The 18,366-nt window shown below is 44.3% G+C and overlaps 1 protein-coding gene across 2 annotated transcripts; it reads left to right on the top strand.

Annotated features, from left to right (window-relative positions):
- Positions 1-81: 81 nt before the first annotated feature.
- WRAP53 (WD repeat containing antisense to TP53) lies at positions 82-17,141 on the top strand. Of its 2 annotated transcripts, none has more exons than XM_081272219.1 (10): positions 82-1,049; positions 1,163-1,261; positions 1,488-1,599; positions 14,788-14,876; positions 15,071-15,161; positions 15,269-15,401; positions 16,041-16,249; positions 16,406-16,509; positions 16,652-16,786; positions 16,878-17,141. In XM_081272219.1, the coding sequence occupies exons 1-10, from the start codon at positions 646-648 to the stop codon at positions 17,122-17,124; spliced, it is 1,623 nt and encodes a 540-aa protein (XP_081128345.1). In that variant the 5' UTR covers positions 82-645; the 3' UTR covers positions 17,125-17,141. The 2 variants fall into 2 exon arrangements, with proteins under 2 accessions (XP_081128345.1, XP_081128346.1); XM_081272220.1 differs by having other exon boundaries at positions 16,652-16,781; positions 16,878-16,936.
- Positions 17,142-18,366: the final 1,225 nt, after the last annotated feature.

The following is an 18,366-nucleotide window of genomic DNA, read 5'->3' as shown; positions in this document are numbered from 1 at the left end:
ACCCATTTGTGCATCGACTTTAGGGTAGAGAATTGTTAGCTATCTTATTTACTGCAGTATTCTCCAATGCCTAGTATAGTGCTGTGTAGGAAGTTAAGAGCTTGATAATATTTGTCGAATGAATGAAGAGGTCCTGAGGGCGGATGAGATGCAAAACCTGAAGCAAGCGCTCTCTGCAGGCGAGGGCGGGTAGGTGCTTTAAGAATTACCGTGGTGGACGGTTAAGGAGAGCTCAGGCATTCTCGCCTAGACGCAACGTTCAGACTACAACTCCCAGCAGCTATTAGGATTCCTAAGGCTTGATGCGTACGCCGAATCCTACCTCTCTGGGAGTCGCCCGCGAAATCTGATCCGGGATTCCGAAGGCCAATCGGAAGCCGGGCCCAAGTCCCGCGAGAACAAGAGGCGCGGAGCGGCCCACGGTTCTTGGCGGAGTTGTGCCTTTACTATTGATGTCCTTCTATTCTCGCCGGCCGAGGGTCTTCTGCCTCCCCCACGGAAAAGGAAAGAAGGTACTGGTGGGTTTCCCCACTTCTGATCCCTGAGAACTTTGAAGCAGTTCCTGCAGTCCTGTGCGTCGGGCCGCCGGTAGGCAGTAGAGAGTTGCCCGGCTTAGGCCAATGTCTGCCGCGCTTCCTCTGCAGCATGAAGACATCGGAGGAGCAACTCTTGGCTCCAGACAGCCTTCCTTTAGACCAGGCCCCTGTACCAGCCTGTCCCTCTCCCCACGCTTCTCCGATGGATAAAAATACAGACCCTGAATTTATACCACCGCCACCTGGTGGAGATGATCTGCCCCAGAGGTCCCCAGATCCCGTGGCTGGTTCAGCTTCGTCCCAGGATCTGGGGGAGGAGAACCCAGCATCTCTCTCCACTCCCTTGGAAACCGAATTTGATACTCCTCATGGGTTGAGTCCTCAAATCAAGAAGCAAGAACTTGATGAAAATGCTAGCTCTCCTGCAGAAAAAATGAGTGTTCCGGAGTTGGGGTCTGAAGAAGCCACGGAAGGCGTGTCTGAAGAAGCCTCTCCAGAGGATGAGGAAGACACGTAAGTGGTAGTTGACTTTGTCATCTAAGGAGAGTGAAAGTGTGTGCTCACTTCTGCAGGTGCATTTCCCCTTTGCTTCAGCGACCAGGTTTGTTCCTTCATCTTCCTTACAGCACTTGGAGCTACATCTTCTCCCGGATACCTCGGTTTCTCAGTGGTTCCTGGTCTGAGTTTAGCACCCAACCTGAGAACTTCTTGAAAGGCTGTAAGTGGTAAGTAAGGACAATGGGGCAGAGAGATGAAAACACCACACTTGTCTGGGGAAAGGATCCACTAGAGGTGGGCACTAGAGGGGAATCCCTCAGAGTATTTGAGCTTAAAATTTTTCTATGACTTTGTGTCTTACAAGGACTCAGGGGCTTACTTACTACAGAGGTAGACCCTACACTTGGAAGGCATAAGTCTGTCCAGTTTCCTAACTCTTTGCTATATTTCTAGGGCCCCTGATGGTTCCTGCATCTTGACCAATAGTGCTGATAACATCCTGCGGATTTATAACCTGCCCCCAGAGCTGTATAATGAGGGAGAGCAAGTGGAATACACAGAAATGGTAAGGGTAGGATCTAACTCTGTTCCTTTTTGGAGACACTGCACATTTAAACCCTTCATGTGGATGAAGAAAGTATAGTCCACAAATTTTCTGTTCACAAATAGTACTTTCCCTCCTCTACGAATTTTCACATGTAGCATTTTTGCCCTCAATTTTGAAGTCATTTTAAGAGATGTATGTGGGTATGGTGGCACACTCCTGTAATCGCAGTGGTTCTGAAGGCCAGCTCCAGCAACTTTGTGAGATTCTGTCTCAAAATAAATAAATAGGACTGGATGTGTGACTCAGTGGTAAAGCTCTTATGGCTCAATCCCTAGAAACCCCTCCACTAAAGAAAGAGAGAGAGGGTATTTGACCCTTCTTTAGTCAGGAATATCTGTTTTCTCTAGAATGTAGTAGATTTCTTGTGATAGTGTTTAATTTATTATAGATATTTATTGAATAACTACTAATATGTTAGTCACTGTAGTGCTGAAATGATAAAAAAATTGAACATGATAGATGAAGAGCTGGGTTTTTTTTGTGTATGATTTGCAAATGTAAACCAATAAATAAACAGGATCATAACAGATTAAAATAAATGTTCTGGGAGACTGAGATAGGAGTTTGAATCAACCTGCGCAGCATAGTGAGACCCTGCCTCTAAAATAAATGCATACATGCATACTCTGAAGGAAGCAAACAGAACCAGGAGAAACCAACTGGAAGATTCCACTTTAGAGACAGTGGTCAGGGAGGGGCTCTCTGAAAAGATATTTGAGCTGCGATCTGAAAAGAATAATGAATCAGTCAGATGAAGAGCCAGGGCAAGAACTTTCCAGGAAAAAGCAAGAGTATTATAAATAGACCCAGAGCTGGGAAAGAGCTTTTTATGTTCATAGAACAGAAAAAAATATCAGCGTGGAGGAAAGTGGGGTGAGTATGCAGAGGTGACTAGCAGCAACGTTATGTGAGGTCTTCTGGGAAGGCCTTTTGGAGTTTGAGAATCAATAGGAAAGTTTTAGAAGAGAGAAGTGAGTGGTTTTGGGGTGAGCAGGAGTGAATCAGGGAGACTAACTAGGATGCACCTAATCCAGGTGAAAGATTATGGTGAGCTGGTGAAACCATGTTAGGAGGGATATAGAGATGTAGATGGATTTGAAGTGTATTTTTTTTTTTTTTTGAAGTGTATTTTGTAAGACTTGAAGATTCATTGGATGTGGAGGTACAGGGAAGGAAACATTTAAAGGTGATGTTCAGATTTTTAAGTTTTTTTTTTATATATATATTTTTAGTTGTAGATAGACACAATACCTTTATTTTACTTATTTTTATGTGGTGCTGAAGATCAAACCCAGTGCCTCACTCGTGTTAGGCAAACTGAGCTACAACTGCAGCTTTTGATGTTTAGATTTTTGCAGTGGGTGGTTGGTAGAACACTTTATTCAAAGGAGAAAATAAATCTGAGGATAGAAGTCAAGGGGTATTAAGTATATTAAATGGGAGATGTAATCCTAAGGGGAAAAAAATGGGGTCAGGGATTTACTCTAAGAAGTGGTAGAATATTTTTAGATGGCATCTCATGCCTTGAGGATGGATTCATTCTCTAGAAAGAGAGTAGGTGAATGAGGAGAAGGCCCACATAGAGCTCTGGGTGCACCAGCATCTGGGCCCAGGTATAGGAGAAGCAATAAAGGTGGAAACAATCATAACTAATGCTGCTGAGAGATGGAGTGAGGTAGACTTAGAGAATGACAAGAGACCAGGTGTGGCGCACACATGTAATCCCAGTGACTCAGGAGGCTGAGGCAGGAACATTGCAAGTTGGAGGCCAGCCCAGGCAACTAAGTGAGACCCAGTCTCAAAAGGACTCAGGATATAGCTCAGTGGTAAAGTATCCCTAGGTTCATCCTCCAGTACTCCAAAAAAGAAAAAAATGGAGAGACTGACAAGAGGATATTAGTGACCTTGACAAGTGCTTTCAGAGGAGCAACGGAGGCAGAAACTGATTATTGTGATAGAAGGAAAAGAACAGACAATTATTTGGAGTTTTGCTGTGAAAGGGAGCCAAGATATGTGACCAAAGGGATTGTGGGTTAGAGGGTTTATTGGGTGTTTTGTGATGTCAGGAATAACCCAGCAGAGAGAAAGGAATTGATGCTTGTCTTATTCTGTTTTGTGTTGCCACAACAGAATACCTGAGACTGGGTAATTTATAAAGAAAGATTTATTTGTGACAGTCTGGAGTCTGGGAAGCCCAGGATCAAGGGATCACATCTGGTGAGTCTTCTGTTGTGTCATAGCCTGGTGGAAGACATCACATGGCAGCATACAAACCTAGGTCTCTCTTCTCTTCTTTTGAAGTCAGTAATTTCTTTTTATTTATTTATTTATTTATTTTATTATTATTTTTTTTTGAAGTCACTAATTTATATCACGGAGGCTCTACCATCACGACCTCTTGTCACCCTGTTTCCCTTCCAAAGACTCCACCTCCAAATACCATCACTGCGTGAATTGGGGTTTAAGTTGTGAACTCATGAATTTTTGGCAAACACATTTAAACCATAGCAATGCTGTAGCAGAGAGAGGGGATAACAGAGTTTCTGAGTTGTTCAGTGAAGACAGGATTTAGAGCTCAATGGCGATGTTGGCTTAAATGCAGTGTCCTTCCTCTTCATAGGAAGAAAGGTAGAGCATTCAAAGGCAGCTGTTTGGTGATTAGAAGATTTGGATATTCCTATCTCTTGGTTTCTCTATTCTCAGTGAAGCATAAAGGGAGGTCTCTAGCTAAAGGAAAAGGGCCTGTGTGGAGAGAGCAGAAGGCATGAAATAATCTGTCCTAGAAAGTAGAAAATCCAAACTACTGAGGAACGTGGTAGTATAGATGCTCCTTGACTGACAAGGGTTACATCCTGATAATCTCTCATACGTTGAAAATATTGTAAGTTGAAAATGCATTTAATATACCTAATGTACCAAACATCACAGTTTCACACGGTGGATTGTATTTTCACTCATGATACTGCATGTTTTTGCACCATCATAAAGATGAAAAATCATATTTTGAACCATTGTAAGTTGAAGATGGTTTTACTGTTCTTTTCACAGTGCCTGCCAGAGGTTTGTTGCTGTTCTTTTTTTTTTTTTTTTTTTTTTTTGATATTGGGGATTGAACCCAGAGGCACTTAACCACTGAGCTACATCCCAACATCCCCAACCCTTTTTTTGTATTTTATTTAGAGACAGGGTCTCACTGAGTTGCTTAGTGCCTCACTAACTTACTGAGGCTGACTATGAACTTGTCATCTTCTTGCCTCAGCCTCCTGAGCCACTGGGATTGCAGGCAGCTGGCTGTTCCTTTTTTTTTTAAGTCAGGGTCTTATTATATTGTCTAGGCTGGCCTTGATCCTCTGGGCTCAAGTAATCCTCTTGATCAGACTGTCAAGTAGCTGGGACTCCAGGTGTGTGCCAACCTCACCTAACTGTTGTCATCCATTTAAAGTGAAGCCAGTTAGTGTGGTTGTATATCTTTCCTGACAGGTTAAGTGATGGTAGTTTCTTTGTAAAGTGAGGATATGGCACCCACCTCACAATTTTGGAAATTAAAAGAATTAATGATGGATTAATGTAAAGTGCTTTAAAAAGTGCTTAGCATATAGCAATTATTCAGTGAAGCCTAGTAGTCATTTGTATGTAAGCATGAAAGAGGAGGGCAGTCTGGTTGGGGTTTGCCAAGAGAGAAAGACAAGGATATCTCAAGGGTGTCCTCAGGGGTTGGCTTGTCATAGTAAACTAGAAATATGTAAATATGTTTTTGATGAAGTTGAATAAGCGTCATGGTAGAAATGGCAGAGCCAATTAACTAGATGGGTTGGAGGTGTTGGTTAGAGACTGAAGTTGAGGTATGCTATCTCAGTTAAGACAAACCCAGGGCTTGATATAGACCAGGGCAATGGCTGTGATTGCTTGGGAAGTGAAGCATGAGACAGGCCCATGTGTTTGATGGATCCATTTATTCTTATTTGTTCAATGCATCATCCCCCCCCCCCCCCCCCCCCCCGCCGCCCCTTATTGGGTATAGAGTTCAGGGCTTCATGCATGCTAGGCAAGCACTCTACCCTGGAGCTACATCCCTTGGTCCTTTTATTTTGACATGGGGTCTCCCTAAGTTTCATAGGCTGACATTGAACTTGTGATCCTTTTGCTTGCAGAGTAACTGCGATTACAGGCGTGTGCCACTTCCCCTGGCGTGTGTGTGTGTGTGTGTGTGTGTGTGTGTGGTGTTGGGGACTGAAACCAGGGATGCTCTACCATTAAGCTATATCCCCAGTTCTTTTTTAAAGAAATTTTTTATATATTTTTTATTTTTTTTAGTTGTAGTTTGACACAATACCCCCATTTTATGTGGTGCTGAGGATGGAACCCAGTGCCTCACACATGCTAGGTGAGCACTCTCCACTGAGACACAACCTCAGCCCCATCTTTTTAAAACTTTTTATTTTGAGTAAGGGTCTCATTAAATTGCCTGGGTTGGCTTCAAATTTGCTACTTCCTGCTTCAACCTCTTGAGTAGCTGGGATTATAGACCACCACTATTTCAATGCATTTTTGTTGAGCATATTCTATATACCAGTTCCTGTTTTGGGTGCTGAGAACTAGTCAGACAAAAGTCCCTTTCCTTGTAAAGCTTATATCCTAGTGCAAGAAACGGTCAGTAACCAAATTATATTGTTATATTGTATGCACATATGGATATATAATAAATCTCATCAATATGTACAACTATAATGCACAATAAAAAAAAAGGTGGAAAACAACAACAAAAAGAAATGGGCAGAAAATAAATAATGAGGTGCTGGGTGTAGAGGCACATACCTGTGATCCCAAGCAGCTAGGGAGGTTGAGGCAGGAGGAGAGCAACAAGTTCTAGGTCACGCCCGGCAACTTAAGACTGTGTCTCAAAAAAAAAAAAATTTTTTTTTTAAGAGAGAGAATTTTGATATCTATTTTTTAGTTTTCAGCGGACACAACATCTTTGTTTGTATGTGGTGCTGAGGATCGAATCTGGGCCGCACGCATGCCAGGCAAGCGCGATACCGCTTGAGTCACATCCCCAGCCCTGTGTCTCAAATTTTTTAAAAAACTTAAAAGTGGATGGGGATATAGCTCAGTGGTAGAGTACTCAGGGCTTCAGTCTCCAATACTTCAAAAAGAAAGAAAGAAAAAGGAAATAACAAAGTAAAATATATGTATCTAACAGATGGCATGGAGAGTAAAACAGAGAAGAGGATTAGAAGAGTGAGTTGTAACTTTGTTTTCCCTGGTATCAAGGATTTAACTCAGGGGGCTCTTACCCAGTGAGTCATATCCCCAGCCCTTTTTATTTTTTATTTTGAGATAGGGCTTTGCTAAGTTGCTTAGGCCTCGCTAAATTGCTGAGGCTGGCCTTGAATTTGTGATCCTCCTGCTTCAGCCTCCCAAGCTGCTGAATTTACAGGTGTGTGCCACTGTGCCTAGCTGTGAGATACAATTTTAAAAAGGACTGGATCACTGGGCATGGTGGTACTCTCTTGTAATCCCAGCCACTCAGGAGGCTGAGGCAGGAGGAGTATAAATTTGAGGCCAGTCTGGCGAACTTAGGGAGACCCTGTCTGAAAATAAAATAAAAAACAGGGCTGGGGATATAGCTCAGAGGTAGAGTGTCCCTGGGTTAAATTCCTAATAAACACCTCCCCAACCCCCCCCAAAAAAAAAAAAAAAAGTTAAAGAAGATCTCACTATAAAGTGACAGCTGAGCAGAGACCTGAAATAAACCAAATTGATACCCGTGGGAAGACTGTGTCAGATAGAGGGGACAGCAAATTAATAGGCTTCTGTGGAAATGGAAATCACCAAGAGTGGTAACAGGAGGATATGTAGGGAGCAAGATGGCAAACCAGGAAGGAAAGTCTCAGGAAATAGGGGTGTATGACAGAAAGTGGATAGCTAGACTAATGGCAAGGACTGTGGGGAAATTGGGGTTGGAACAATGGAAGATTTGGAAGTGACAGTGGGAAGCAAAGAGTTATCCACCCATCTCCTATCCTTGAAGTGTGTTTTGACAAGGGGATGAACAGTAATGCCATCTCAGCTTGAGGGCCACAGAGGACAGCCAGGGCCAGGCAAATCCAGCAGGGCAAATGGAACATTCTGGGGAGAAGGTGAGAAGCGAAGGAGTTTTTACATCCTTGAGTAAGAATGTCAGAGGCCCTGGCCTAAGGATTTGAGAGGGCTGGGAAGAGTGGGATTGGGGGGCTGAGGCTGTGGCTCGGTGGTAGAGCGCTTGCCTAGCATGCATGAGGTACTGGGTTCGATCCCTGACACCACATAAAAATAAACAAATAAAATAATGGTATTGTGTCCATCTATAACTAAAAATACATATTTAAAAAAAAAAGTGGGATTGGGACAGATGAGGGTGTATGTTGAGCAATGTACAGATGGAAGTAATTCTAGATGACCCAATGCTTAAAATTAATGGCAGAAGAAGGTGGATCTTGATGCCTTCCTTAAAGAAGGGGTCCCTGGCTTTTGCAGTGGTACATGCCTGTACTCCTGGGGACTTGGGAGGCTGAGGCAGGAGGATCATGAATTCAAGGCCAGCCTCAACAATTTAGTGAGACACTGTCTTGAAATAAAGAATAAAAAGAGCCAGGTATGGTGGCACATGCCTTTAATCCTAACTGGTAGGGAGGGTAAAACAGGAGGATCACAAGTTTGAGGCCAGTTTCAGCAATTTAGGGAAGCTCTAAGCAACTTAGTGAGACCCTGTCTCAAAATGAAAAAGGAGTGGGGATGTGGCTCAGTGTTAAAGTGCCCCTGGGTTCAATCCCCAGTACAAAAAAAAAAAGAAGAATAAAAAGGATCGGAGGGGCTGGGATTTGGCTCAGTGGCAAAGCACTTGTGTAGCATGTGTGAGGCACTGGGTTCAATTCTCAGCACCACATATGAATAAATAAAATAAAGGTCGATTAGAATGTAGCTTATTGTGAAAGGCCGTGGGTTCAATCCCCAGTACTGCTAATGAATGGATAAATGAATGAATGAATACATATATATGTAAATACAAAAACAAATTAAAGAATGGTGCCTATTTTGGAGTGGCCTGGTCCTAAATGCTTACCTAATATGCAACTCATGGATGGGAGGTTTCAGATAATTTGTACAAAGTACTAGAAGCCCTGGTTCCTGGAACAGAAATTGATCATGTCTCAGGGTTAGGGAGTCAGGTTGCAGCCAACCTGAAAGAAATCAGGAGTGGAGAGGTAGTTTCCAGTAGAGATGGTTAGAAGAGACTCTGGAAATGTGGGAGGTTGAGTATTTATTGCATACATTTGTTTTGGAGAAACAGGAATATTAAGAAAAAGTCATCATTATCTACCACTCTGCAAAACTTAGCTCTTTAAAATTTTCTACATTCTTTCTAAGCTCTGTCCAAGTACTGGAGCTTTTTATGTGGTTGTAATCCTATGGTAAATGGTTTTGTATCCTGCTTTTTTCCTTTGAGCAATCATATCCTGAGTGTTTTTCATGGTAGTCCAGTCTTCACAGTTATTGTGTTTAATGGTGTGTGATATTGCATTGAGTGCTTTTGATAGTTTTTTTTTTTTACCTCTTCTTCCATTTTGGACATTTGGGTTATTTCCAGAATTTTAATATCATAAATTAGTCTTCAGTAAATATCGTTATATATTTTGAGGGAGGATATTTTCTTTTTGGTGCTGGGAATTGAACTTGGCCTCATGCAGAGGGAGAGTGTTTTCTTTTTCTTTCTTTCTTTTTTTTTGTGGTGCCAAGCATTGAACCCAGGGCCTTGTGCATGTGAGGCAAGCACTCTACCAACTGAGCTATATTCCCAGCCCAGGAGAGTCTTTTCTTAAGGAGAATATTATAGGTAAGAAATACCCTAGCATTAATATACATTTTGTGATTTTGTGTGTGTGTGTGTGTGTGCGCGCGCGCGCGCTCACTCACTTGCACACACATGCTTGACCTCTGAGCCATAGCCACAGCCCCTTTTTACATTTTATTTAGAGGCAGGCTCTTGCTAAGTTGCTGAGGCTGATTTTGACCTTGAGATCTTCCTGTCTCAGCCTCCCAAGCTGCTGGAATTATAGGCATGTGCCACTATACCCAGCAATGTACCTGTTTTTTTTTAATGTCTTGTAATATAGTCAATTTGTTTTCAAAAGCTTTAACTTTTTTATTTGCTGTTAGCAATGTATGGTTGTAAGGACATTTTGGGGTATAATTGGCCTTCTACATCTGTGGATTCAACCAACCACAAATCTAGAATATTTAGAAAAGAATAAACATTGCTGTGCTCAACATGTACAGATTTTTTTCCTTGTTATTATTCCCTAAATAACATAGTGTAACAGCTATTTACATAGCATTTACATTGTATTGGGTATTATAAGCAGCCTAGAGATGACTTAACGTATATGGGAGGTTTTTTGTAGGTTCAGTGCACATATGCACTATTTTATAGAAGGAACTTGAGCATCTGTGGATTTTGGTACCTAGAAGTTCCTGGCACCAAAGCCCCACAAATACTGAGAGATGGCCAGGCGCAGTGGTGCATGCCTATAATCCTGGTCATTTGGGAGGCCAAGGCAGAAGGATTCCAGGTTTGAGGACAGCCTTAGCAATTTAGTGAGACCCTGTCTCAAAATAAAAAATAAAAAGGGCTGGTGATGTAGCTCAGTGGTAAAGTGCCCCTGGGTTCAGTTTCCAGTACCCCCCCACACACACCCTTCCTTTTCCCAGCATAGTTCCCCAGTTCTTCTACCTTTTGTATCCTTTCACAGAGCTTTCTAGGATTCTTTTTCTTAACGTTCCAATTCTCTGAGCACTTGCCCTACCCTGTGCCTTTTGCAGGAGGCCTTCACTATACCTCTATCCCTCTCCACAGAGGCTTTGCATTCTCTTTGCCTTCTATCTCTCAGGTTCGGAGTGGGGTGTTCTCATTTCCAAATGCTAAATCCAGGCAATTGCTCTTTTTTTTGGGGGGGGGGTGTACCAGAGATTGAACCCAGAGGCATTTACACACTGAGCCACACCTGCAGCCCTTTTTATTTCAAAACAGGGCCTTGGTAAGTTGCTGAGGCTGGCCTCCAACTTGTGATACTCCTGCCTCAGCCTCCTGAGTCACTGGGATTACAGGCATGCCCCACCACATCCAGCCAGGCAATTGTTCTTTCCTTTTTGCAAAATCTTTTCCTTTGAGGCATATGCTATCTGATTCTCTCTCACTTATCAAGGACATTAGTCTCTTGTTTTTGGTCCTCAAGTTCTCTGCCATCTTCATATCCTGAGGTATCCAAGCCAGAAGCTAGGGTCTCATCCTTTAATCTTGCTTTTCCTAACCCCCTACATCCAATTAATTATCAAATCTCATTAAGTCCATCTAATCTTTAATCCATCCACTTCTGTCCAATCCACTGACTGCTTTAATTCAAAGTCCTATTATTTTGGGCCTCATGTTGCCGAAACAGTCTCCTGTTTCCATATGCCATAAAAATATTATTTGCTAACTGCTGATTATGCACTAGGTGTTGAGGAGACTGTGGTGAGCAAGGCAGATGTGATTCCCCACTTCTCAGGGACGATGCAGAGTGAGGAGCACAGAAGGAACGTGGAGCAGCTCATCCTGAGGGCTTAGGGAAGGCTTCCAGAGGAAGAAACATCTAAGAGCCCTGAGTGATGAGCATTCAATCTGGAGGAATTATGAGGAGATGAAGGAAGAATATTCCAGACTTGGAGACTAGTATATGTGAAAACCTGCAGGTTGAGAGTATGGTGAGGTAGTTTCTTTTGGGGCCTGTGAGTCAAAATGGTGGTACATGGAAATTTTAAATGGAGTAAGTAGATAGAGGTGGGTCTGGCATAGGAGCATAGTAATGAACGTCTTTATAAGGGGATGGACTACAAGGAATCATTCAAACATTTTAAGTAAGAGGATGATACTGCAGAATCCAATTTACATAAGATCTCAGGGGCCTTGCTGGGCTGCGAGTGTGGAGAATGGATGTACAGGTTGGAACATGCGGTACAGAGAGGACCAGAGGACACATGGAGTGTTGCAGAAGTGCTGGCAAGAAGGCAGTAGTAGCTCATAATGGGATCTTGGGAGAGGGAACAAAGGGAGAGAACAGATTGAAACCTGGAGGAAGAATTGGCAGATTTGGTTGTAGGTTGAGCCAGGAGTGGTCAAGGCTGGCACACACATTCCAGACTTGAAAACTGGGTATGAGGCCTAGGAAGACTAGCAGGTGCAGAGCTATGATGGATAAATTGAACTTGAGGTGCCTGTGGGATGTTCAGATAGAATTGTCCACCAGGCAGCTATCTATAGATTCAGAGTGATGGGGTAGAAACTGAAGTCATAGCTAGGTGATGTCACCCTGAGGGTCACCAAATAACTGATGAAGACTAGTATCAAGACTATTTGGGCTGGGCTGGGGATGTGGCTCAAGCGGTAGCGTGCTCGCCTGGCATGTGTGCGGCCCGGGTTCGATCCTCAGCACCACATACCAACAAAGATGTTGTGTCCGCCGAGAACTAAAAAAAAAAATAAATAAATATTAAAAATTCTCTCTCTCTCTCTCTCTCTCTCTCTCTCTCTCTCTCTCTCTCTCTCTCTCCCTCTCTCTCCTCTCTCTCTCTCTCTTAAAAAAAAAAAAAAAAAGACTATTTGGGCTGGGATGTGGCTCAAGCGGTAGCGCGCTCGCCTGGCATGCGTGCGGCCCGGGTTCGATCCTCAGCACCACATACCAACAAAGATGTTGTGTCCGTCGATAACTAAAAAAAAAAAAAAAAAAAAAAAAAAAAAGACTATTTAAAGATTTCCTTCAAATCAGTAAGAAAAAGACAACAACCTGGCTGCGGATGTGGCTCAAGCGGTAGCGCGCTCGCCTGGCATGCGTGTGGCCCGGGTTCGATCCTCAGCACCACATACCAACAAAGATGTTGTGTCTGCCGAGAACTAAAATATAAATATTAAAAAAAAAAAGACAACAACCTATTAGAAAAATGGGCAAAATTTATGAAAAGATATACCTAAATAGCAAAAAGAGAGAGAGAGAGAGAAATGTCTAATGGTGCAGTCGTGTACATCTGTAATCCCAGGGACTTGGAGGCGAAGGCAGGAGGATCACAAGTTTGAGGCTAGCCTCAGCAATTTAGTGAGATCCCTCAGCAACTCAGCAACACTGTCTTAAAAAAAAAAAAAAAAAGTGTGGCAAATCTCCCCTTATTTAAATCCTCAGTACAAAAAAAAAAATGTAATCTCACTTTATAGCAATGATGGAAATGTAAATTTATGGCATAACAAAATACCATTTCACAGCCTTCAAACTGAGAAAATTTGAAAAAAAAAAAAAAACTGGCAATGCCAAGAGGATAAAGAATACCAGGCAGTTGGTTTTTTTTTTTTTTTTTTGTTTTGGTACTGGGGATTAAACCCAGGGGCGCTCAACTACTGAGCCACATGCCCAGCGCACTTTCATTTATTTACTTATTTATTTATAGGTGTTGATGGACCTTTATTTATTTATTTATTTAAATACTTATTTATTTATTTAGTTTTTGGTGGACACAACATCTTTGTTTGTATGTGGTGCTGAGGATCGAACCCGGGCCGCACACATGCCAGGCAAGCCCGCTACCGCTTGAGCCACACATTCCCAGCCCAATGGACCTTTATTTTATTCATTTATTTTTATGCAGTGCTGAGAATCAACCCAGAGCTTTATACATGCTAGATAAGCGCTCTATTCACTAGCTACAACCCCAGCCCTCCTAGTGCTTTTTTTTTTTTAACTTAAGATACAGGGTCTCGCTGAGTTGCTTAGGACCTTGCTAAGTTACTGAGGCTGGCTTTGAACTCATGATCCTCTTGGCTCAGCTTCCCCAGCTGCTGGATACCAGGCATTCTTATATGCTGCTGCTGTATAAGGATGAGCACTTTGGGAAAAAAACTTTGACATTATTTCAACAAGCTGGCAAAATTTATAGTATAAAGGCCAGTAATTTTATTCTTTAGCAGAAAGTAGAGAAACCCTTCCATATGTGTTTTAGAATGTTAAAGCATATGAGTAAAAAAATAGAAAATTTTCAATGACTGCAGCAGGAGAGGATCGATCAATCTAGGTACATTAAAAAATGGAGTACCATGCAGCAATGCAAATGCATGAATTAGAGGAAAATGTGTCATTTGGTTAAATCTCCCCACAATCGGGAATGCATATCATGTGATGCCATTAATATTAAGCTTAAGTGAGCAGTGCAATGGTGCATACCTATAATCTCAGCAGCTAGGGAAGCTGAGCCAGGAGAAGAGCTAGTTCAAAGCCAGCCTCAGTAGTGGCAAGGTACTAAGCAACTCAATTAGACTCTATCTCTAAATAAAATACAAAATAGGGCTGAGGATGTTGCTGAGTGGTTTAGTGCTCCTGAGTTCAATCCCTGGTACTCCCCAAAAATAAATATATTAAACTTAAAATCATGCACTGTAATGCTAGGTACTGTTTTTTCCTTATGAGTATATGCCTAAAGAAATACATGAGAATGATGTATTCAAGATATGTTTACCTCTGAGGGAAGGAGTTTTAATGTATTTTTTCCCCCTCTAAAGCTGGGTGGAGAAATCACAGGATTAAAAAAAAAAAAAACAAACCAAAAACCAAAACCAAAAACACTTCATTTTTGAACTGTTTAATTTTATTTTTATTTTTCTGTAGTCCTGAGGATCAAACCCAGGACCTTACACATGTGGCACACAGGCAAGTGCTATAACATTGAGCTACATCTCTAGCACTAATAATTTTTTTAAAGGATAGCATGGCAGCTCATAGGTGCCTACCAAATATTTCTATTACTGGTTGATTCTTTGTCTCTGGAATGGAGTATTCAATTTGTTTCTCTCCTTGTAAGTTTTTAAAAGGCACGAATTCGTATGGCTTTGGTGGTCTGATTCTGACATTAGAGGCTGAGTTCAACCTTGGAACGTTGAGATAAAAATTCCTTTTTTTGTGTATACTCTATCTGTCTTCTCCTACTTACTTCATGCCAATACATGGTCTCCTTCTCTGCCATAAACCCAGTAGAGGCATGAGCCTCTGACTCCCCTGCCAGTAATCTTGGCATTTTCCTGTCTCGGTCTAGGCCCCTGTCCTTCGAATGATGGAGGGTGATACCATATATGATTACTGCTGGTATTCGCTGATGTCTTCAACCCAACCAGACACCTCCTAGTAAGTGATGTTCTTTGCTCTCCCCCCAGACCCCAGTTTCAAAGGGGCCCTCTACTAAGAGTCAGTGGCTTCCATGAGTATTGGGAGGAGGAAAGCTCATTGTGCTTTTCAGACGGGAGCTGAGAGGGCTGGTCAGTTGGTTTCCTCCCCTTCCTTTGACAGTGCTGGGGCCTCAGTGTCCATGTCTCTCTCAGCGTGGCCAGCAGCAGTCGGGAGAACCCAATTCACATCTGGGATGCATTCACTGGAGAGCTCCGGGCTTCCTTTCGTGCCTACAACCACCTGGTACAGACCTTCCTGCCTAGCCCCAGCACCTGTCTGGGGCCAGCTTTCCTTCCTTGAGGACAGCTGAGCTTTGGCAAGGCCTGTTTTCAGCCTTTTCCTGCCCCCAGGATGAGCTGACGGCAGCCCACTCACTCTGCTTCTCCCCGGATGGCTCCCAACTCTTCTGTGGCTTCAACCGGACCGTGCGAGTCTTCTCCACATCCCGACCTGGCCGAGACTGTGAGGTGCGAGCCACATTTGGTAAGCACCTGGGCCCCCATCCAAGGGAGGAAGAAAGGGAAAGGTATGCTGCCAGCGTCAGGGCCTTGTGGGAGCCAGGAGACCACTTGTGGGTTTTGCTTTATCCTCACTTTAGTCCTGGGAGGTAAGTGGTGCAGTTACAGAGAAGAAAATAGACTCAGGAAACTTTGCCAAGGTCATTCATCTAGTTCACTCCTGAGCCTATGCTGTTAGCTGTGCACCAAAAGTTTTCTAATCTCTAGAAATTTTTAAATTTTGTTTTTGTGTTGCTTGTGATGGAACCCAGGGTCTCATGGGTACCAGGCCAGCGTTCTATCACTGAGCTACATCCACAGCCCTCTAGAAAATTTGAGATGAAGCCAAATTCATTTCCTGTAGGCCTTTAGCTCTCTGACCCTTCTAAGAAAAATGGGGTTTGAGAAGGAAGAAGGGGGCCTTGGACATTTAGGTCCTTTGATGTGGGGGAATAGAAGGATCTGGAATACATCAGTTTTTATATTGCTTGTGACAAACAGAGTGAGGGAGATGTTGAGTCCTAGTATATTGGTGCTGTGGCAGGGGACAGATAGGCTTTTGCTTAGCCTGATAAATGCCATGTTTCATTGCCCTCTTCCTCACTTTGTGTCTCCTTCCCTTTAGCAAAAAAGCAAGGTCAGAGTGGCATCATCTCCTGCATAGCCTTCAGCCCAGCCCAGCCCCTCTATGCCTGTGGCTCCTATGGCCGCTCCCTGGGCCTGTATGCCTGGGATGATGGTTCCCATCTTGCCTTGCTTGGAGGGCATCAAGGGGGCATCACCCACCTCTGCTTTCACCCTGATGGCAACCGCTTCTTCTCAGGAGCCCGCAAGGTAGGAGTCATAACCTGAGAACCCAAGCAGGTGGGTGACAGTATAGCAGGAGTGAGGATGTAGGGCAGGAGTTGGAGAATGCCAAGCATGAGGGAGGAAGGGACATTGTGTGATATTGGGGGACAGACACTCTAGGTTCCTGGTCTATGTCTTTAGGATGCTGAGCTCCTCTGCTGGGACCTCCGGCAGCCTGGTCATCCGCTTTGGTCCTTGAGTCGGGAGGTAACCACCAATCAGCGCATCTACTTTGATCTGGACCCGTAAGTGACTATGGTCCTTTCCTGTGGAAGGCCCTGACCATCCCCAGGGATGCAGAGACCAGCTAAGGGTCCCATCTTCTGAGTGTGAGGGGTTCTTGCCCCAGGAGTGACGCCTGTATGTCAACAAATCTCTCTCTCTCAGGAGCGGCCAGTTCCTAGCAAGTGGCAGCACCAGCGGGGCTGTCTCTGTGTGGAACATCAGTGAGACTGGCAAGGATGGGAGTCCAGAGCCTGTGCTGAGTTTTCTGCCCCAGAAGGACTGTACCAATGGAGTGAGGTCCTCAGTTCACTTCCAGGGATCTCAGGATTGGGGTTGGGGAGGGAGGTGAGTCTCTGAGGTGCTTACAGATCCTGTGTCTCTCCCTCAGCCTACACCCTAGCCTGCCTCTGCTGGCCACTGCCTCTGGTCAGCGTGTGTTTCCGGAGCCCACTGACAGTGGGGATGAAGGGGAACAGGAGCCAGACCTCCCCCTGCTCTCCTTTCGACACGTCCACCTGGAATGTCGGCTTCAGCTCTGGTGGTGTGGGGGTGGCCCAGATCCCAGTATCCCTGATGATCACCAGGATGAGAAGGGACAAGGAGGGACCGAGGGAAGTGGGAGTGAACTTATATAAAAAGATTTTATATGATACTGGAGTCTTTGTGTCTGTTTGGGAGGTTGTGACAGAGGTGGGGGCTGGATAGGGTGACGAGTGGGCTTCCTTGTCCAGCAGCCTTGGGGACTGGCATATTATTCCTGAAGCCAGGAGTTGAGAGGTGGGGCTAGAAGGGAGCCAATCCAGCCACTGAGCTGTGTGTGAAGTCAAGTGGGTGGGGGTGGGGCCTCATGCCATCAATTGGCTGGTTGCTAGGCAACTTGGTAAACTGAAGGGGGGAAACCTGTTTGAAATCTAACTCTCAAGGTGGGGGCAGCAGGGGTCAGGGTGAGCTGGGCTGAACAGGAGTGGCAGGAGCTCAGTGTCAGACTGTTGGGTGTGACTGTGTGAGACTGTGTAGACGGTGACAGACAAGACACCAGCTCACTTGCACTCTACACTATTTACCATAATCCAGCAGCAGAGGGACCATTACTCTGCTCTGGTGAAGGAGTATTGGAGCATTTGCCTCCACTCCTCTGAACTCCCCCAGGAGGCAGGCAACACAGTAGCCAGAGTCAAGGACTCATGAAAGAGTAAAGGTGTGGAAAAATATAGATGTCACGTTCACATCAGTCTTCCCCCTTAGATGCAAGGCAAGGTTGAGGGGCTTCATTCGGCAGCTGGTGGTGGTCGAGTTCCATTCCTTAGCTTTCCCTCCTCTCCATAATATACCTTGCCGAACACAGAGAAGGGGGTCTTTGAAGAGATACTGTCGGCAGGGAAAGTGATGGGGACCTCACAATCAAAGGGAAGAGAAAAGCCTGTGGAGGCTTGAGTAGGGAAGAGGAATGTTGCCCCTGCCTGGAGGTGCTGAAAGCCGGGTTCTTTCACCCAAAAAGGCAACACCTCCCTTCCCCCAGGATAATTGGAAACAGCCCTTCCAAAGCAGTGCGGGTTTGGGAATTTAGGTACCCCTTCCCTGTCTCCCACCCACCTCACTTCTCCCCACAACCACCTAACAAGGGCCCAAGTTTACTCCCTCATTTCTTGTCTTTCACCTGGAGACCCGGATAACAGTAAAGGGTCCTGGAAGCTGTGACAAAAGAATCCCAGGAACGGGGGAGCTCAGCATCGGTTTGGTTAGTGGCTTTATTCCAGATCCCCTATATGACCTTGGGCAAGTCATGGGGTCCTTTCCAGAACCTCGGTTTCTTCATCACTACAATGGGATCGGTAGCTCGGCCCCTCCCACTTCACACAGGTAGTCGTGACGATCAA

This window comes from Spermophilus citellus (assembly GCF_964194105.1).
Source record: "Spermophilus citellus genome assembly, chromosome: 17".
NCBI lineage: Eukaryota > Metazoa > Chordata > Mammalia > Rodentia > Sciuridae > Spermophilus > Spermophilus citellus.
This window is presented reverse-complemented; position numbering and strand designations above follow the sequence as displayed.

Coding starts and splice junctions, on each gene's coding strand:
- WRAP53 (XM_081272219.1), top strand. CDS start 646: ATGAAGACATCGGAGGAGCAACTCTTGGCTCCAGACAGCCTTCCTTTA. Junction 1,050..1,162: donor CCAGAGGATGAGGAAGACAC/GTAAGTGGTAGT, acceptor TCTTCCTTACAG/CACTTGGAGCTACATCTTCT. Junction 15,162..15,268: donor TTCGTGCCTACAACCACCTG/GTACAGACCTTC, acceptor TCCTGCCCCCAG/GATGAGCTGACGGCAGCCCA.